Genomic DNA, 21,025 nt, shown 5'->3' with positions numbered 1-21,025 from the left:
TCAATCGACAATCTCTGATTTTTATTACACTTGGTATGTATAGAGTGCAGCGAAAAATATTAAACTTGCCAATGAGACGATCTCCGTTAGGCAAAGGCCAACGATTGTTCCCCAGAATACCTGTCGTGCTAACGAAATCGGGGGCGCACCCAGTCCAAGGATAACAATCGAGGTCTGCCTTTGACCACAATTTTCCTCGAAAGCACTGTTCCTCGGCCTCCGTCGTTAATCACCAATGCTGAATCAGTGGACATGCTCTCGATGTCGTTTCATCTCGACGCAGAAGAGGATCTCACCATGAACGCCTGTGAAATCCGCTATAAATAAAGCTGGTTTGAGTACTATGCGAAAGATACTTCCGAAAATGTCTAAGAACTCGTGGTAGTAACAGTTCGAAAGAAACAAGGGTGAAACAATTCTTTCCGTTTGGAAGGAAAACGCACGTGGACAATTTTCTTGTTCCTTGAGGAAGTCGTTGGGTAAACGGGCGAGAACACCAGGCGATTAGGTGTCGCGGGCGGTGTTCAATGAGAACCGAACAAGATTTGGTGCATACCCAGCGTACGTGAAAAGATCCTCGGGCACGAGGACGGGGCGCCGAAGAGATCGTCCTCCACAACGACGATCACCACGACGGCGATGCTGCGCTCACCGGCGCGCGTCGTCCTCCAGGATTCTTCCGCCTCGACGTCCTCGACGCTGTCGGCGCCGCCGACGCCGGTCCACCACGGCGCCGCCGCCAGCGGCTCCACTGCCTCCTCGCGACTTTCCCTTCTCGACACCTGCCACAGGAAGATCAGGTTCTTCGGCGAGCTTGTCGCGTGAGTCCCTCGTCTAGTCACGTCTAGATCTCTATGTGTATGTATATGCGTCCAGAGGGCCCTCCAACGAAAGAACGCTGAGTTTGGTCAGGATGGTTTGGCCGTTCGAGTTCACTGCTACTGGCTCCACCACTGTGGTGCATTTTACTTCTATTGGCCAGCAAGGGAAGGTGGTTAACAACTAAGATAACTACGTTTTAGTGCCTTAGGGATCGTTGAGAAAGGGGTTGCATTCCCTTGCTGACAGAGAAAGAATAATCACGCTTTTGTGTCGCACTGTGCACAAGAGCACGTGGTTAAGCTGAATGGTGGGGAAATTGAGGGCGTGTCTAACAAAAGCCTCAGTAGTAGGGAGCAAACTTGAACGGCCAAATCGTTTAGCTTGAATATATTTCGGAAGAGCGTGGGGGGGAGTGCAATTTTTAATAAATATTGTTCCAGTGGATCGAAAGTACTGCCTTATTCCGAATCAAATACGAATAGTGTCTATTCATCGAACAACTTCCACTAATCTTGTTATACTTAAAGGAAAGAAGTATAACTGCAGTTTGCGTGTGCACTGTTGTTGCTATCGAACGAGGGAGATTGTAGGAAAGTAGACCTTGTTGGTATACCATTTAACTTTTTTTTTATCGTTCTTTTTTTATCTTCAATGGAAAAAGAAGCACGAGCTGAATCAATTACGTGACGCACTTTGAATAACAACTTACGCGTGCATAAAGGTATGTTCGCTTTTACCAGAGGTGGGCGAAATTCCCATCTAGACGAATTAAAAGGAAATGATAAACTAAAAATGAACTGTTTTTCTATTGTTACTATTACACTTCCTATTCTGTAACTTTGTTCAAATTTGTCATTATCGAGCAACAGAAATAACTCGAGCCTGGTTATCATTGTTGCGCTTGTATCGATTGGACTTGTTCAGAGATAACAGGCTCGTTTTTACCGTACAAGGAATAACACACGGCGTTCAAGGTACGATACCTAAGATTGCTCAAGGAAGTATTTCCCATTGAACGTCTACTGGAACCTTTTTTAGTGAAAAATTGCATTTCCTATCCGATAAACCACAACTCTTTCGTTTGCGGACGTCCTCTGTATGCAAGGTGTAAAATAGTAGATGTAACAGACTGGTCTCTGATATTATTGGAACTGATCGCATTTTGTTTGACACGAAGGGACCATGAGAAAACTGAAGCTACTTCGTACCAAATAAAATTCAACGAATCCTTTACTTTTGGAGATCACCTGCAACACTTGTTAATTTTGCACTCCGTGCGAAGAGTTGGCCGAAAATAACAGTGCAATCAGAAACGGGGTTGATTCTTCCACTAAGGCGAATTAAAATCATTTTTATTCGGAGAAAATTCATCTTTGTGGACCATACAGCGAAGTGTATCCAAATAATTTACAAAGATCCCCGAGAGAAAGTGAATTCTTCGGTGTGTTTATCTCTTTTAGAGTAACTGATTGTACTTGGAAATTGAAGAGTATAGTTTAAGAAGCGAATAGAAAAATGATTTCATCGTTTAGAGCAATTCGAATACGGTAAATCGCCTCGTTTCCAGTTGAACGATTTCCAGGCCAACCCTGTTACGCCTGTCTGTGTATGGCCGGCTGAAAATCGTTAATTATGTTTTTGCATGGCATAGTTCTCCGATCACGCACCGAGGAACGAAGCGTTTCTCGTTTTAGCGCTTCGCTGGTCGATCTTAGGTGTCTTTCTGTTTCCGTTTCGACGAAATCACGCGACCAAACGACCGTTTTCACGAGAACAGTCCGATTTGAGAACATTTTCCATGACATTTTCTTATTGTTCGTCGATGGAAATCGAGGGGAATCGACCTAAGAGTCGAAGAACCGATTGAATGTACATTGCGATTGGACCAACCGACGACTCTGAGAAAAATTGCTGGGGGAAACGAATTGGTAGATAAAAGGATCTATAGTATCGATTCGATACTCGTGGAATTGAATATTTAAGAGTACAGTTCAATATGCTACTGTTCATAAAAGTGAAGTTACTTGTTTTACAAGCTTCTATCATCGTGTGATGTTTAAGGTGATTGCTTTTAATAAAAAGAAACCATAAAAGTATCCAAGAAATAATGTCTGTTTTGGACGATACAATATAATTCACGGAATACAGGGTTACTCGCAGTTAATTAGACTAATTAGCCAACAATTATGCAAAGTCCTATCAAACCATCCACCAGATTCGAACATCTAATTATCCCCCGTCGAGGTTAATCATCGTTAATATTTAATTACTATTAAGTAGACCAGAGTAGACTTTAGCGATGGTCTGCGACGACCTGTCTCTAGCGACTGGATGTGTTTAGCGACTTAGTTAGCGACTTTCTGGCAAAAACTGGCAAAACGTTGAAGGGAACGATGAAAGAAAGGTGCGTCGCAGTTGTCGGATCGGGGTTTAATTAATTGGAAAGGCGAACGACGTCGAGAATTCGCGGGGAAGAACGAGTTGGGCCAGTTTTCTCCAAGCGTAGCTTCTTTCCAGCGGCATGAGCTTCGTAGAGGAAAGGTCTGATGCATTTGACAAGTGTAGACGTGGCTGAATTTTCTGCCTCCAGTTATCATTGCATGCGATTAGAGTTTTCACGAATGGCGGGAAACTGATTAGGCAGCTCTACACGATATATATCCCATCCCACGGAACCGGATCTTGGAACATTCGACGCACGTTCGATTTTCGATGCTTCCATATACATGGAAATTTTTCCCACACGCTGGGACTTCCACCTTTCGAGTACTTTTTTATTTTATTTATTATTCTACCTTGACAGAAACAGAACGAACAGTTCGGTGTACAAGATTGACAAGGTAGGATCGGTTACAGTCCCTGTAGAACATGACGGTACATCTCGTTTTACATGTAGACCTACAAACTTGTTGCAAGGTGTCTCAAAGGTAAGGAAGTTGAGAAATTCGTGGCAACTAACCAAGGTAACAATATTGCCTCGCGATTATTTTAATTCGAATCTAGAATAACTAGAATGACTTTTGAGGGATTTACAAACAAGTTCTTATATAAGAACGTGATATTGTTTTCCATTCGAGTTTATAAGATCCTTCTAGTAAGAAAATTGTCGATTATTCGTATAGTTTCATTTTGAAGGGTATACCTAAATATTTGCAGTGATCAAACCTGGTAATAGCGCTGGCCAATTCCAGATGTAGTCGATGCCTGGATGATTCGTGTTCCAGCTTTGTAATTGCGTCTGGTGAACAATGACTATGTTAATCCCGTCGCGTACAGAACATTTCGTCTTTAATCGACTGGCCTGCTAATCAGATTAACGAATTATCGGATTTGTACGAGCGGTCGAACGGTACCGAACGCTACCTGGCTCCATTCAATCCGCTTTTAATCTATCACCAAGTCTTCGATGGACATTTCCCTGTTCCCGATTCCGGCTCAGCGTTCCTAAGGACAAATGAGGCTTCTCCTCGGACGATAACTAATTGATTAAAGTTCCTTTATTCCCTTACATTTCGAACGAATCCTTACCAGACCGATGGCAGTTACTTTTTCACGCTCATCGTCGTTTCGTTTCGACTGAAATTACATCACCTAATCGATTGGCATATTAAAACATCCGACAGAAGTGGCCCAGCCATTCGATTAGAAAAAAAAGTATATTACAGGAACATTAATACTTGTCTTCGCAATTCTTATAATCACGATATTATGCTTCACTTGATAAATATTTACTTTAACAAATTTTCGAAGTAATTATTTATGAAACGAGTACTTAGCAAAGTATTGATATAATTATCGAAGTAAGTTCTCAGCAAAGCCTTGGTTTATCATCTTTCCGCAGTTAATTGGACGTCAAACGAGCAACGCATACGATGACGGCGGTGCAGTGTCATTGCAACGCGACAAACCGTGAATTTTAATTAAAATATGATTACTTTTTTTTTTTCGAACAAGAAACGACCGTGACGCGACGTTAATAAAATATGTCGCGTGTCGCAATTAAAAATGTGGCGCGCATTGCACGCGCCTTGTTACTAATAACTTGTTTATTAACGAGGATTTGCAATAAATTTTATTTTAATTGGCGTTGAAACTTGATCTTAAATCCACTGTGTAAGTATTCATCCGCTAAGCAAATTTCACTTCATGTAAAATATACGTTATATATATTTAGATAATATATTACAAAGTCTAAATTAGCGGACGTTCGTTAACTTTGCAATTTACCAGGCATTGCCTAAAATAATTTCGTTGGGCTATCCACCGTTATTTGGGATACTCTGAAAATCAGCGGTGGCTAGTTTCAGGGTGGATCCCAGTTGTATCGCGGCTTCTGTTTTAGTTAAACACGGATTAAGGGAATGTCGGATAGCGGGTCAGGGAACGTTACTTCGACTCAGTCTCGTCGAGACTTAATTAACTTATTCAGACCGCACGTGCTGTGGAATTATTTTTGGTCATGCTGTGTTGAATTTCAATCTCTTAAACGATGCTGACAATTTGTATATCTATTTTCCAAGCTATTTCAAATGCAATCGCATACAAGTTTCGATCGAAACTGGATTTAAAATTCTCATGGATACTAAGTGCCATCAGGTCGGCCAGAATTTAGTCAGCTTTCGGTTTATTATGACTTGACGCCAGTTATTCTCGGTTAAATTTAAGTTTAATTCTGCCTAAGGTAAATTAGGTCTGTACAGGCAGCGAGACAGTTCGCGAAACGCCACAATTTCAGCGGCTAGATGGAAACTTGCTAATTACAAGACACCCGAGCGGACAGGCGAAGAGGCGATGCACTTGTGTCGCGCCTCTTCTCCTCAAGTGCACCGAAACATTTTGGAACAAGCCTGCTCGGGACTCGCGATTACCTGAAAACCGTACGGGTTCGTTTTCCTGCTCTCCAGTTAGAGTTTGGTCCACTTGGAACACCCCTAAGTGTCCTCTGCCGTTTGGAATAATTTATTTACCATCCTGGTCTTAAAATTGTCGCCAAAAGCAATTCAAACTAGGATACCCTTTCGACTCATTTCTTTATTTTCATTCTGGTTCACTTGCAACATTTCTGAAGGTTTTTGGATACTCCTTTAACTCAGATCCTTATTTTTGTTGAATTCGATAACATTTAATAATAATCAAAACAAGCACTCTAGAAGTGCTTTAATTTGAATATAAACTGCACAATTGTACACTTGAGTCAAAATGAAAGGTGTTCTGTCAAATTGAGCCAAGACAAAGTGGTTCGTCGATGCTTTTAGATTTTATTTCCTAATTATGCCTAGCCGACAGGTGAAGGATAGAATCGACGCGAGCGCAGGAACATCCTAGCAACATATTGCTGGCAGTATTAGCGATACCAGGCTAATGAGCTTGAACGTGTTCCAAAACTTGCTGGGGAAGAGGAAATGCCTGGGAAAATCGCGTTTCGGACCGGCCTCTAAAGTGGAGTACATTTAGGGCAACGTAATATTGTCCTTCGTCCCGAAATGAGATTGCTTTTTCGAGTTACACGCTGGCTTGCAATTTGTTTTCCATTGGCCGACCGTAATGTGCCCTCGATGGGACCACCACGGCAACCATGAAGAAACAACTTCTATCCGTTCAATCTGACCTGCTCTTTATTCGTTGACAAGAATTTTATTCTTATCAGAAAATTTAAAAAGAATTAATCACGAAGAAAAGGATTCACGTGGCTATATTAAAGGAAAAATGATTAAACATGGACATAAAAAATTCCGTTTATGGTCACCATGTCTACTATTATGAACAAAAGACATTCACAGTTCGCGATGAATAACGTCGCGTGTCTCGTCGATAATTAGTCGTCGGATGCACCGAAATCAATGGAATGTAATTTCAAGCGAATCACGCGTTACGTTTCCCTGTAATCAAAGATATAGCGTGCGAAGTTCGTACAGTGCTGATTGCGTCTATCGCAAATTATGTGTCGCGACGAGGTTATTGATACTTGCGCGATAATTGACGTTTCCCAGAGTCACGCGAGTGTTGCAAGTCTAAAGTGTCGTTTCGATTACAACACGATTACTGATATAAAGGATTTCTTCGGTCGTTAGGAACCAATTGTTAAGGTTTCACTGTGGATAGAGGAAAATGGATCATGTACGACTCAGTAATGTAACGTAAAACATGACGAAACGAAACTTTTAGAACAATCTAATACATTCACACAACTTCGTACAATGAAACAGAGACAAATGCATCTACTAACGAGCTACTGCATTCGCAACATTCATGCTCGGTGCACCGGGCCATAGACGGTAAAGCCCCGCGATCTACGACTGACTGGATCATGCCTTATGACATCAACAACACCTACCTTTAACTTATAAAAACCAGTGCTATCGCGTCATGCATCGCCTACGTAACAAAAGAAACGATCCGTAATAATAACTTACAGAAGTCATTTATGTTTGTTTCGAACCGAGGATTCCCCTCGGCACAGAATCGGTGCAATGGAGTTTGAGAACTTGTCCGTTTCCATTGATTTCACTGGAGAACTTTTCTCAGCTTTGTCTCCCTAGTAATTAGTCGAATACGTGCCTTCTCTCTGTTCAATTGAGAACTTTCACGAGCTCCGTGGCGGATGCTCGTGAAATATAAACAAAACGTGACCTTCGAGGCAACGAGAAATCTAGTGGGCTCCGGGTTTCGTTATTGAGGCAGGCCAGGGTAACCCTGAGCGAGGAAGGAGAGCAAGGAAGATGTTTGCGCATTAACGTAATCGTGCACTATATCCCTCGCCAGGTGGCTCGTATTTCATGCAAACGCAACGCTTACTCGCGTTGACGTAATTTCTGTCTTCCTCGGAACTGCTTTAACTCCTCCATTTCCAATGTTGGAGGTCGCTTGGATTCTCGAGGAGGCGCTGGCGCGCAAGGTAGATGCGCAGAACTATTCGTCGTTGATTATTATACTCTATTGAGATGTTTCCAAAGACCTTCTTGCTCGAATGCTCGCATATTCGAATAATGGCGCATTCTACTAGTCATTTATTCACAGCACTCGTCCACACACTCACAAAAGTATCGAAATAATGTATCATTCGAATGGTCCAAGCCTTTTAAAAATGAATTTCTTTTAACAAACGCACCGAACATCTATGTAGATGCGTTGACCGCGTCACGCGGGCTTCCTCTGCTAAGCAACAATTCGCTTGATCGCTTGAACGAACCGGTAGAGCTCTCCCCCGCCTTTTAGGCGATCGCGACTAAACGAGCGATTTGAACGCTGTTCGTAGAAAAGCCCGACGAAAGGAGAAGGATGCGGGAACAACAGAGGATCCGAAACTGTACCTCGAGGAGGCGGCCCTCGAAAGGCAACTGCCCGAGCTGGACTTGAGGATGTTGGTCGATCTACCGCCAGGCTTGGACTATAACGAGTGGCTGGCCTCCCACACTCTCGCACTATTCGATCATATCAACCTCGTTTACGGGACGATATCCGAGTTCTGCACCATGACAGGCTGTCCCGACATGACTGGTCCTGGCTTAAGGTACTGCGCTTTTAAATTGATCGAAATTGCTAATGTAGCGTCCATCAAGTTGAGACGAAGTTTGTCCACCGAGTTGAGACTACGTTATCCCCGCCGTCTCCGCTAAGGGGAGGTAGGAATGAATTAAACTTCGGATCCCTCGTCCTCCGACTTGATACGGCGATGTTACTAACAATTGGTGTTTAACAGACGAGTAACTCGCTTTCTTATCGTTTCAGGACGTATTTGTGGTTCGACGAGAAAGGGAAGAAAACGCGAGTGGCAGCGCCACAGTATATAGATTATGTTATGACTTTTACACAACGCACCGTTAGCGATGAAACTATATTTCCTACGAAATATGGTGAGTTATCCGTCTCGTCGACTATTACCAGTTCACGATTATATTTACAAAATTCGAAACAAACATCGCGTGTGTAGCGTTGGTTCGCAAGAGAAACTTGGCAAGTGTGGGCGCCGTTTGGAGGTATAATCGCATTAATTGGTCGGTTTCCATATTGTTCCAGCAAATGAATTTCCTAGCTCGTTCGAATCGATAGTGCGTAAGATCCTGCGGCTACTGTACCACGTGGTGGCACACATTTACCACTGCCACTTCAGAGAGGTAGCACTCTTGGGGCTGCATGCCCACCTCAACTGTGTGTTTGCCCACCTCACGCTGCTTAATCAACGCTTCAACCTTATCGACCCCAAGGAGACGGAGATCTTAGGGGACTTAGAAGCTGCCCTCTTGGGTAAGCTTTGTCTGATGTACATCAATATTATTATATAATACCCCAACTCGGAATACGAGGATTCACGTTTGCTCGTATACTTAGTTTTTATACTCGTTCAATATATTATTTTTATATATGTTATCGTGACAGTGGATGGTATATAAATTTGTAGTAATGAAGATTACATTCACTATAACATACACTGTCAGTCCCACAAGTATCAAGAATACAAATACTTACGGGACTGAGTGTATATAATTCAATTTCTCTGCATGGATATGTATAATTTTTAATGTATATATTTTTATTATATCCAACCCATTTAAAAAATAAGGACTAATAACTGCGGTAATTACTTTTCGTTTTCTTCGGTGTAAGTATATACTTTACATTATTATTTTTCGCCATTTGTATTCGTATAGTTGGAAGAGTTATCATTATTCCTTAGTTGCTTTATCGAAGTATCCCATACGCAATGCGAAACGTCCCAACTAATTAAAACTATTGCTCGAGAATTCCCTGTTCTCATTATCGTTTTGATACATCATTAACAAAGAAACAAGAGACACGTATTTATTTATCTATCGTAATAGGATTACAGAGTCTCGGTGGAAACATAACATAGTAATACTGCTGATACCAGCCCGCTAATATCGCACGGTTGTATAAGTGGATAGGATGACGCACGGCTAGATAAGAGCTTAAGAACGTCCATATACTGTTGATGTTTTTGTTTCGTCATTTGAGCGTCAAGGCACTCCTGCGATAAAAGCGCGCCCATTAAAATTGTCGAACCCTGTTTTTACTTAACGTATTGAAAATAAGGTTCTTTAATACGTGTACGTGTATAGATAAACAACATTCAGTGGAACAATGTGGTACCATTAATCTTTATCGGAACCGACGCTGTATTTAAGTGTAGAGTATAACTTATCTTCCTGTATGATTGACGTAGCCTTCAGAGTAGTATTTCTTATCAAGTAATGCCAACTCGGTTATACAGGATGGTCCACTTAAAGTAGGTCACCTTAACATGGTCTGCCGGTTTGGTGCGATAAAAGAGGTCAATATGGCACCTCTCTTAAACCGGCAGGACCAAATCATCAGAACACATTTTACACTAAAATTAACACTGTCACGCACGAAGATACCACGACTCCAGCTGACATACGATATTAATTAAATTAAAACGTAGGTTTTAGCATATATTTATTTATTTATATTAAGTGTACAGGTGCTTCATTATAATTAACGACTGCGTCAGTACTTATTTGCTAAACATATTCTTCTAATTGCAGGTGACTCGACATCATCATCTGCGCCTTCACAAACCTTAGCCATCCAGGAAACTCCGACCACAACCACTTAGATCGCAATGCACAGCAAGCAAGAGGTTGCAGTTCCTGAGACTAGGTGACGATAGGCGTTTGTTTTTCTCCATTTTCTTTTCACTCTCCCTTGGTTTTTTCTTTCTTTCTTTTCCTTTTTAAATAGAGTACGTGAACAACCGAGTTTATAGATAAATGACTACACGCAGGTGGAGCGAAAGCGCAGTTCTGTAAAAACCAGTAGTACCTGTACATAGCGAAGTGTGAACAACTACAAGATGTAATTAGGTTCCTCCGTTTGTTGTTTGTGAGATTGTACATAATTTATTAAACAGTAAGATATACGAAAGAGACGAAGGATGATTATTGATTATTATTGACAAAGTTAGTTGCTATAAGAAGTAATTTGTTCTGTAAAAAAAAAAATGAAAAAAAAAATAATGAAACCACAATGAATGAAACGATAATAATATTGTAAAGTTAAAGTAATACCAAATATATACCTGGTGTTAAGGCATGTGTTATATTCGTTGAAACTCGTGTCGCTTAGGCTGTTCTATCATCTAGTTTGGTTGGCATCTTGGTATTCCTGAATTACCATTGAATCATCATCGCTTGCTTCTCAGAACCAAGATGAGGTCAGCGAAACGATCGCGAATCGTCTACTCATCTTTTCTATCACCTGTTACCTCGCAACGAAATATGTAGATACGAAATTAGAATAGCATCAACTCCTTCATACTCACCAGTCAACTTTGATCGACTTTTCTTTGCATGTGTTCGTTAAGTGCAAGGAACAGAAGGAGAACACCGTTTCACTTCTACAATTCTAATCGCCGCGCATACATTGGCGATCTCCCTTAGGAACAGACCCATCGCCTCAGCGATAGGCTCGCAGAGATCCCTCAAAGACGTCGCTATATTGTACAATAATATCAACACTGGTTGTATAAGAGCGTTGAAGACGATCGACAGACAGGGTTTTATAAAGTAGTCGGCGAGCATTTGCAAAACGCCCACGGTGAGTGGCCTAATTATGCTGTAGAGTACGAAGCGTATTAGTTGCAGGATGAACGCTGTCACGAAAGCGGTGCCTATGTGAATCGTTCCGAATATCTCAGCCCAGAAACGAGTCGCCGCCTGGTCAGTCTTCTCTGCGCATTTTTCAGTGGCTAATATCGGTGGTGAATCCGTCGTTCGATAGTAACTGTATAAAAAAAAAAAAAAATGGCGACAACACGATTTGGGTGTATCATATGCGTCGTCACACAGGCCTTAGATAAACGCACGCGTCACACAAAACAATAAAGTCACATTGTTTTTTTATTTACATAACTAATAAAAATTTGTTCATTCCTGTTTAGTGGTCCTTTATCACGAATAATGAATAACAACAATTGTGTGGTTATACCTACGCAGAGTTACCATGGTCGAAATAATAAATCTCGATTTTTTCCATTGTCCCCATTTCTTTATCTATATGTTTGTTTTCGATTCTTGGCGGTTTGGTCATTTTGGGGTCATCGGATTTTCTTTTGTTTGGTATACCTTCCGATATCTCACAGCACATATACGGCTGAATAATAATAATAACGAATAATATTAATCCGAAAGAAAGAAATCGTACTTCCACGTGAAAATTTATACCTCTGCATAGTGAGGACACTTTGTTTGCTTCAATTTTACTTTATATGTTGTGTCCTTCCTTTCCGAGCATCCTGTTTTCGGCCATTTCCATTTAAAGGGACACCAAAATGGTTTCGAATGCGACGGATCTTGAAATAAAAATGTCCAGTGTTTATATCGTAAAAGGATTTAAGTAGCCGCAGTTGTTACCTTTTCTATATTTCAGAGGTAAAGTGTAGGCACTGTAAGAAGACAAGAATTGGTAATTTAATAATTGCTACATGGAATAGAAATGAGATTGCATTACATCTCACGGGCATGGCATAAACATGGCATGGTGGATTGAATTTGCATTGAATGCTGGTCTATCGGTGGCTCTTTCTTAGGTGACTGCTGCACTGTATCTGCCATTCCATGCTGTTCCAGAGGTACACCACGGTTTACGGTTGAATGTATCTCGCGACATTTACATTCTTTAACTTAATATGCATAGTACTTAATTTACATTTTTTAAATTATTAAGTTTACACGATATTTTGACAGCTTAAGTTTCAGTAATCGTTAAATTCCTGGATTACGTACAATTATATTCTTTGAAAACATCAGTCTCCTTATTTATAGGTTCGGGAAAGCAATCTTTCGTATTAGTAACGATCGCAGAACTGTCCGATTGCAAGGACGTTATGTTAGAAGCTTCCGTTGTATCTGTATAAAGGCAATCCTCCGCAGAAACCATGATAAACTCATTTCTTGAAAACAAATTAAACAAGATTGAAATTAAAGTAACACGATATAATTCGAAACTAAACTGTCAAATTGACAGCAACAAGTATAGTTACGTACCTTCATATGTTTATAAATAAAACTGCTTTTACTTTTTACTATTGCTGCAATGAAATTTGGTGGAACATAAATGAATGACAAATAAACGATTTTTATTTTTCTGTTTATTTTATAACACATAGTCATTTTTACTTAATTTTTTAATTATTTACCAAAATTTCGTATGCCTTCGACATTTCGTTCTTCGGGACATTTTTAATCCTTAGAACGTTGTTAGAAGTAAAAGAGATTATTATTTACATTGATTCAATTGGAAGTAGAATGGTATAATTACCCTAATATGATTCAATACAATAGCTGTAAATTGATCTAACGCGACATAACGCTTCGGAAAAGCTTTATAATTCTCAAATTTGTAACAAGTCACAAAAATGTTTTACAACTATAATTACTTTCTTTTCAGAAACTTCAACTATCATCTAAATATCCGAGTGCTTGATTCTTGCTAAATCCTTTGTTTCCTTATATCTTCGCGACCTTAGTGGGTAATCAATTCTTGGTTTTCTTATACTCTTTAAAGCAAATCGTTTGCGGTATACAAATGAAATATTGAAAAATATCAATTATATAAAAGTTTCCTCTGTTCTGTATTTATCCACTTGTTGCGTATATGTTTCTCAAAATATTATAAATACAACTCGAATTTCTTTTTCTTTATTCGTTAATGGTTCATTTTCGATCGTTACGAAATCCTTTTTCTTTGTCACGTCTACAAAATGAGAAAGCTACTTATTATAAATAGTGGGGGGTGCATTCCATCGCTCGTATGACTTAAAAAAATCTAAATATCAAGTTACCTTAATATCCATCGGACTAGAACAAAATTCAAGTATAAATACTAAACAGTACACCACTCTTTCGAAAGAAGACAAAATATTTAACAAACGCATTTGTTCAACGAGTAGTCTAGTACAGTGTAATTATACTTAACTTATATTTCGTATTTATAATATTTATACACGTTTCTTGTAGGTAATTCTGACGTTGGAGTATTCGTTTTTTAATATCCATCTGACTCCATTATTAAACCTACGTGTACGTTTTGTACAAACACCACTTTGACATTCTGTACAGGCGTTTAAAATTGAAAACTCGTGTTTATTCAGTGACGGACAGAACTCGCAGAAGATCTAACTTGTCTCACAAGTTAAAAACAGCCTGAGAATGGCGAAATTATGTAGTACCATCGATAAAATGTGAAATATAATTGTTATATTCGGTTGTTACCGAAAAAGATAATTCTCAATTCCGATCAAGTGAATAATTACACGATGTACCGTTTTGTAGACACTACTGAAGACGTAATTGAGTTTTGAAACTTATTTGCAATAAGACCTTAAACATAAAATACACTCGTACTCTTGATCGATTCGTAATAATGCTTCTTGTAAATTCTTATAAGATAATAATCAGACATTTAGGCACCTATTTGAAATACGATGTTAAAAATATATGCGCTCCTTCCGCTCAAGTCTTCAGTGCTAATAATTAACAGCGTAATCGTAGACGGAAGTGTCTTTTAATAGACTTTCAGCTCAAATTAAATTTTTGACTTTCAATTATAAACTCAATTTTGAAGGAAAATCGCTTTGATTTAATCACTTCGCTAAGAAGTGAAATTGACGCGCAGCAGCTCGCAGCAGCATTAACAAGAGCCTTCAAGGAGCGTACATGCTTAACAACGTGTTAACATTAAAGATGAAAGAAGAAAAACTAACAATTATAGATCGAAGTACATTTTTGGAATGTAAAACAATGTTTGACTCACTTTAATTACTCGCTATACATCTATCGTTACTTTTGTAATTTATGGTACAAAAGATTCGAAAAATTTTCTGAATCTCTTTTTTTTAACTTCCTGTCTTTTCTTTAACGCTACATGCAATTAATACGATAGTTCCTCGAAAATTTTACGATATTATTAAAGTGCGACATCCATTGAAACAGACATTGTAAACAATTTATATACACTATATGCTGTAAATATTTTATATTGCTATTATTAAAATGTTTTTTGTTTACGCAATGTAATAATGAATTAGATATAACAATTAACGTTAATCAAATCTTATAAGGGTAGAGTGTTAAGTTGTACGTGTCACGTGAATGTCTTTCGAGGTGTACAAGCATGGCACTTAAGTCAGGTAAACTTACTCGTAAGTACGAAAAAACGTATTACATAGCCAACAGTATTATGCAATATAATTTTTCATCATAACCGTATAATGCAGCGTTTGATTTTTATTCTTCCATCAATGATCACGTGTCCTTAGACATATATACGTCAATACTTTTTATTGACAATTTTCTCGACGTTTCGTTTACATTTCGTGTTCCTGTGTTTTTTTTTATATTTTATTAAATATGATAATCTTGTAACGCGTTAGCAAAAACTGTTACAATATTGCTGTTCATATGTTTCTGTTGTGTATTTTCTATAGCTCTTAAAAGTTACAAAGTACAAATAATTGTAATAAATAATACCGATAAAAATACATTATACAACGATCTCGCAGAACTGACTGTCATGGCTCTTTCTTACAAAGTTATTATTATTTCTCGATACGATTAAAATTGTACTTTTCGCGTGTAAATTATTTATAAGTCGAACCTGTCGGATTTTAGTTTAGAATAAAGTGTTCAAAAACTTTAAAAAAAAAAAAAAGAAAAAGAAGAAAAGACTTGCCATCAAGCTGTAACGTATTCATATTTAATGATTACGTTATGATTACATAAAAATTTATGTATTTACAATGTAATATAATGGAAACTATATTTCATTGATTGTGTTAACGTTTAGTTTGTATCGAGTAAGTTTGTATCTTTGAATGCACAGGTAAAAAGAAAAGGGATACTTTAAAATGTTTCGTAAAAATGAAATCCAAGTACTTGTGCAACTTGTTCTACCGTTCGATGCTTGAAAGATACAATACGCAAAATGGTGGGGGATATGCATACTTACGTCGTAGAACAGTCTTTATAATAGATGAATTTTAAAATTCGTTAATCACTGACTGTAGGAAATTACTTACAATATTACCTGCAATTTAAATCTGTATATGCAAAATCACTACTCTTCCAGAAAAGTCACTTCCAAATCTCATTAGTAACTCTTTGGTAGTCCGGAAGTGCTTCAGGCATAAATGATATGACACCACTGTTAGCTTCTGACGGCTGATTACGCGTCTTTCATGCTAGTTCTTCGACCATTAAGAAAAATCCTATATATATTGGAAGTTGTCTTTTGTAGCGAGTAAGGGCAACTTCTCGATGCTTTGTTTATGGTCGAAACTGTGTAACCAGTCTGAGCTGGGTTTTGCCTTCACTCCACAGAAGCTCACATTGCAAAAATCGGCTATATTCTGAAGGGCACCGCGATGGAAGGGGTTCCCTTGCTTGAAATGTGCGTAGCGTCCAGCATTCATGCGTTCATTTGTTGTCATGCCGAGAACCATGATCTAATAAAACAAAACAATTATGAACATACATATATGAACAAATTCGGGTAATAATGCAAATGACCGAAAATTTCGAATAACCTTACCTGATAACACTGACATGCGAGTAGCATACCAACCCAAAAGAAATGCAGAGATGTGTTCGCCGTGATCCACATTACCCAAGCGTCGCAAGTAGCTGCAGCGACCAGATAATTGTCAGCGGTGTGCCCATTTGTTAAGTTTGTCCAACATTCAAACTGCCAATACTGTACACTAGCGGATAAAATAACAATACAGAGCCCTAACAACGACACTAAAAATACCAGAAAGTACTTGTGGTTATGCGCACCTGAAATCAGTTTCCAAGAATGGAAGAACGTTAAAATTTACGTTAGTTACGTTGGATTGTTTAGCCCAGTAGTTCTCAAACTGCAGTTCAAAAACTCTTAATTTGAGAAATACTGGCCTAGAGTTACTGCTTCTTTAGACACATTACACATTACACACATTACAAAAGTAAAGAAGCCAATCTTTCAACAATTTTGTTTTCCGTTGACTCACCGATGCAATTATTGACCCAAGGACAGTGATGATCGAATCGCGCTACGCAGCGGTCGCACGTAGAACAGTGTTTGGACCTCAAAGGTCTTCTGACCAAGCAACTGCTGCAAAATGATTGCGGCTCGAAGCCTCCGGATTCTGCTAATTCTATAATCGTCTGAAAAATAAAGAACTCAATGAACATGTTTTATATAGAGAAAATACAATCGTTTCTTTGAATCTTACATTCAACTTGTCCTCGTGCGTAGCTGTAATTACACCTGGATCGCCCCTCCAGGATTGTAAGAAACATATCCACAATGGTACCGATCCTCCTACCAGTAATAACCACAAATACCATGCAGCGTGTAAGCCTAACCAGAATATCCATGTAACATATATCCACATCTGTAACAAATAAAAAATAATATACGAATAATAGTTATAGGACTTGCTTGATCTCTCAGAATAAATGATAGTTGTATTCGTTAGTAAAACGCGGATAAATATCAATATGGAGTACGAGGAATCTTAATCTAAAATACGATAAGAAAAATGAACAATATTGGCTTTCAATAAAGGGAATGAACATCAATCAAGATACATAGTGTCAGGAATATTTGTAGTTGTTGATAATATCATTGTGTGAATTTGTCGTGCGTGTTATCCGAAAAAGATGTTTCGCGATAAGACGGTTTTCTTATCTACCTAAGATATACATATAAAATTCGATCCCTGGTATACTTGAATATACAGTAACACATCCATCATGAATCCATGCGATACATTACATCGAAAAATGTCCAAGCACTCACCTTCGTAGCCAGATAAATTGACATCGGTAAAATATGACACAATCGTTCGTCAAACACGAAATGATTTGTTAAATACAATGCCATATAAAGTATAATAAAGGCACCAATTTTTTCTAGATATTCCAATCCGCTATGGAAAATCATTCCGATTGCATAAAAAACTATAAATGGCGTACTGACCATACAGTACCAACGCATTCTCTGAAAGGAAAGAAATACAGATTAGAGGACAAGATCGTCGTAAGGAATTAAACGACGAATCTACATACTTTATCTCTACACCACGTTCTTGATCTGCCCTGTTTTTCTTTGATTTCCTGATTGATTTTGTGTCCCAACCAGGCGGCTCCAATGTGACGACCTAACAAGGTCATCGCTGTCTCGTCTCGCATATTCGGCACATCTAGCGATGCGCCGTGGTTAACTAACGTGAATATTGCTGTACTGTTTTCAGCAATAATAGCCCAATGCAAAGCTGTGTTGCCGTGTAAATTATCCGCGAGCGAATGGGACGCTCCCAAGGTCAGCAACAAGCGTGTTGGATCTAAACTGTAAAGAACAAAATTTTTAGATATATAATTAATATAATCGCTTGTCAAATGATCCTATTACTTTCTTGTATGTACCTATTAACTTTATAGGCACTCCACATGAGAGGTGTCATGGCAGTTCTGTCTGGCATATTTGGATTTACTCCTTTCGCGACTAAGTAAGCAACAATAGAGGTATGACCAAATTGTGCTGCTAAATGAATACAAGAGAATCCCTCTGAATCTCTGAGAGTTGGATCTGCACCCGCTCTCATCAATAACACAACTGTAGCCAAGTGGCCTTGTCTGGAAATAAATGATATTTATTTTATCATAATGCTTACATTTAAGAAGTTAAAACCTATCATTATAATGTAAAATTAACCTTGTAGCCCAATGTAATGGTGTAGAAGCAAGTTCTCCACCAATTGCATCTACAACAGCTCCCTTTGCTATAAGATATTTCACAATATCCTTTCTATTGTTTATTGCAGCCCAATGTAATAGTGTTACAGTTTCTGAATCTGGTTGATTTACATCAGCACCAGCTTCCACTAATTCTGTGACACGATCCAATGCCCCAAACTAGAAAAAATACATTTCTTGAAGAACAGAACATATCAAGCCATGATAAGTGATGGTAAACATTCACTTACCTGTGTTGCTCTAACAATGTCAAATGAACTACAATCCTGCACTGGAGGTCTAGCAGGTTCCTGATGATGAGTACTTGGATCATCAGGCTCCACGCTGGCTTCACTTTGGCAGGCAGTTTGCATTTTTAACGCATACATGTTGAATTTGTTGATATCAACTTATGTACTAAGTCATAGATACCATGAAAGGTAATGTGTGCAGTAACAAATGGTTTAAACTGCTTAGTATAAGTGGAATATTACTGAAACAAATGAAATTATCTATTTTGGTTCTAGAAAAGTATTAGTTGAAGATAAATAAAAAATGATCTGAATTGAAATGTTGACTCGTAAAGATTCAGTAAACAAAAATAGAGATGTTTAGGAATAAAGTGCAAGGATTTACTAAAGGAAGCATTACCATAAACGTAAAAACTAACTTCAGAAGCAAAAGACAATAAGTAGTTTTTAGTGTAAGGAAAATGTGGACAAATGTGTTGAGGTGTAATCAATATTTATTTACGCGTGTCGTGAAATACACGAATAAAAATAATTCCATTACGACCACGCGACAAATACGATCGCGAAGAGATAAAATAATATTTCAGCTAACATCAGTGTCTATTCTAAAGTTGCAATGTTCGCGAGTACAAAATACCGTCGCAACGACAAATCATCGATATTATTCTCGTGAATGTTCTCCATCCGGCGGTTAATATCGCTCGATTTGGCCGACGGCAATCAATCCGTCGTTTGTATTCACCAAGTACTACGCGTAGTAAATACGATGTGTACTATGAAAGGTACATCGAGGCATACTGTAAATCGATTCGATATTCGAGTCAGGGACTAACGATAAACGTCGCAGTGCACGATTCTTTCATTCTTGTGAAATTCTCAGTCATACTGGATTCTACAGAAGCTTTGTTTTGCCGTCGGTGTAATTACAGGTACAGAGTACAACATACAATTCCTTTTTCTCTATGGAAAAAGCGACTGGTAATTGTCAAGATCACAGATTATTCATTAAACACGACGGATTGCATTTCGTCTAACAAAGCGACGGAACGATTAGCTTGCAGGTAAAGGGAGCATCTCAAAGCGGCGGAACGATTAGCTTGCAGGTAAAGGAGGCATCTCAAAGCGACGGAACGATTAGCTTGTAAGTAAAAGAGATGTCTCGAAGCAACGGAACGTTTAGCTTACAGGTAAAGGAGGCACAGTGTACAATTATCTTGTGATCGTATCAGTACGAGCAAGTTGACAATGTCGTGTCTTACCTGGCAAGCAATGACAGCGATGATAATACTCGTACATAGTACGCGTGCTACCCTCCAATACGTCGTAAGGGGTTAGATTTAAAGGATAAACAGTCGACGGGGGTGGGGCGCCGGTACATTGTATAGAATCCGGACAACGGTCGACCTTTTCCCTGGCTATAGAAAAACACCCCTCTTGAGACTGTTCTTTTCTCGACGATCCAGGATAACACGTTCCTCTTTTATTTGTAGCACGGTTTCATCGCTGTCTAACGCGTAGCCTTCGTGGCGTGAAATAGAAACACGCGCCACTTATCGCACTGATACACGATGTATTGTTCGCATCAACATGTACATTCTACTTTCTCAAGTTTCGCGACGGACTTCTTATTGACCAAACGGCTTCGCAAGCCGCCCGATCGGTAGCCGATACTCATCGAACGAACCTGATATGACGACTGTGGCGACTTGTGGTGACAAATTCTATACCAGTCACCAGAGGGCTACTTGGAACACAACTCACTAAACTAGTATAAGTAACTAAGTTAATCAATAAGTGCCTTATCTAATTGTTGTATGTACAAGTGTAACAACTGTTAACTCTGGTGTATGATTTGAGCCTAGCATTTTAATAAAACAAATAAAAACATATTGCTCAGTGCTTTAGCTTAGTGGCGCCATCGGTGGTGAAACGTCGAAGTTTGTTGTGAAAATAGTTCTCTCCGTATCCACCAGATGGCGCGTGGTTTAGTTTTAGTGGCGCCATCTATGGGAAAACGCTCAAGTTTGTAGTCAAATTAATTCCCACCATTTCTGTAAGATGTCGCTACTAACTAAAAAATCACTAAATATTCCCGTGTTAAATTTCTATTCATACAAAACGATAAATTGAGGTATGTATTGTAGTATTATAAAGCAAACAATTGCATTAATTACGAATTTATGAAAAATAGAGAATAAT

General features: G+C 38.8%; 3 protein-coding genes and 1 long non-coding RNA gene across 14 annotated transcripts in view; 2 read left to right on the top strand and 2 right to left on the bottom strand.

Moving 5' to 3' along the window:
* Window positions 1–10,729, top strand: part of LOC128875961 (MOB kinase activator-like 2) — a 35,579-nt gene extending 24,850 nt beyond the window's left edge. For 2 of the 11 annotated variants that reach the window (XM_054122016.1, XM_054122015.1), the window contains 6 exons: window positions 44–821; window positions 8,078–8,332; window positions 8,551–8,675; window positions 8,839–9,066; window positions 9,383–9,421; window positions 10,347–10,729. In XM_054122016.1, the coding sequence (XP_053977991.1) occupies window positions 640–821; window positions 8,078–8,332; window positions 8,551–8,675; window positions 8,839–9,066; window positions 9,383–9,421; window positions 10,347–10,417 (900 nt within the window). In that variant the 5' untranslated portion in view covers window positions 44–639 and the 3' untranslated portion in view covers window positions 10,418–10,729. The remainder of the gene's footprint in view (window positions 1–43; window positions 822–8,077; window positions 8,333–8,550; window positions 8,676–8,838; window positions 9,067–9,382; window positions 9,422–10,346) is intronic. The other 9 variants (XM_054122024.1, XM_054122023.1, XR_008456914.1 and 6 more) reach the window with 8 other exon arrangements.
* On the bottom strand, window positions 10,489–12,784 carry LOC128875963 (uncharacterized). Its single transcript, XM_054122027.1, has 2 exons — window positions 11,792–12,784; window positions 10,489–11,583 (listed from the first exon to the last, which is right to left on the bottom strand). The coding sequence occupies exons 1-2, from the start codon at window positions 11,944–11,946 to the stop codon at window positions 11,160–11,162; spliced, it is 579 nt and encodes a 192-aa protein (XP_053978002.1). The 5' UTR covers window positions 11,947–12,784; the 3' UTR covers window positions 10,489–11,159.
* Window positions 12,785–12,927: 143 nt separating this feature from the next.
* LOC128875951 (palmitoyltransferase Hip14) lies at window positions 12,928–20,323 on the bottom strand. The gene is made up of 10 exons (XM_054122002.1): window positions 20,086–20,323; window positions 18,827–19,068; window positions 18,556–18,755; window positions 18,267–18,476; window positions 17,910–18,189; window positions 17,641–17,841; window positions 17,072–17,233; window positions 16,847–17,003; window positions 16,390–16,634; window positions 12,928–16,303 (listed from the first exon to the last, which is right to left on the bottom strand). The coding sequence occupies exons 2-10, from the start codon at window positions 18,962–18,964 to the stop codon at window positions 16,067–16,069; spliced, it is 1,830 nt and encodes a 609-aa protein (XP_053977977.1). The 5' UTR covers window positions 18,965–19,068; window positions 20,086–20,323; the 3' UTR covers window positions 12,928–16,066.
* LOC128875966 (uncharacterized) lies at window positions 19,342–20,452 on the top strand. Its single transcript, XR_008456923.1, has 3 exons — window positions 19,342–19,804; window positions 19,881–19,967; window positions 20,317–20,452. It is a non-coding gene; the product is annotated as an uncharacterized LOC128875966 (long non-coding RNA).
* Window positions 20,453–21,025: the final 573 nt, after the last annotated feature.

This window comes from Hylaeus volcanicus, chromosome 4 (assembly GCF_026283585.1).
Source record: "Hylaeus volcanicus isolate JK05 chromosome 4, UHH_iyHylVolc1.0_haploid, whole genome shotgun sequence".
Taxonomy (NCBI): Eukaryota; Metazoa; Arthropoda; class Insecta; order Hymenoptera; family Colletidae; genus Hylaeus; species Hylaeus volcanicus.
Note: the sequence above shows the minus strand (reverse complement) of the source record. Positions and strands in the feature narration are given on the sequence as shown.

Bases quoted from the DNA above. Each gene is read 5' to 3' on its own strand.
- LOC128875963 (XM_054122027.1), bottom strand. From the start codon at position 11,946: ATGTGCTGTGAGATATCGGAAGGTATACCAAACAAAAGAAAATCCGAT. The intron at 11,584-11,791 runs GTAGGTATAACC...TTTTTTATACAG, and splicing joins TTCGACCATGGTAACTCTGC to TTACTATCGAACGACGGATT.
- LOC128875951 (XM_054122002.1), bottom strand. From the start codon at position 18,964: ATGTATGCGTTAAAAATGCAAACTGCCTGCCAAAGTGAAGCCAGCGTG. The intron at 18,190-18,266 runs GTACATACAAGA...TGTTCTTTACAG, and splicing joins AGTGCCTATAAAGTTAATAG to TTTAGATCCAACACGCTTGT. The intron at 17,004-17,071 runs GTAAGATTCAAA...TTTATTTTTCAG, and splicing joins CGCACGAGGACAAGTTGAAT to ACGATTATAGAATTAGCAGA.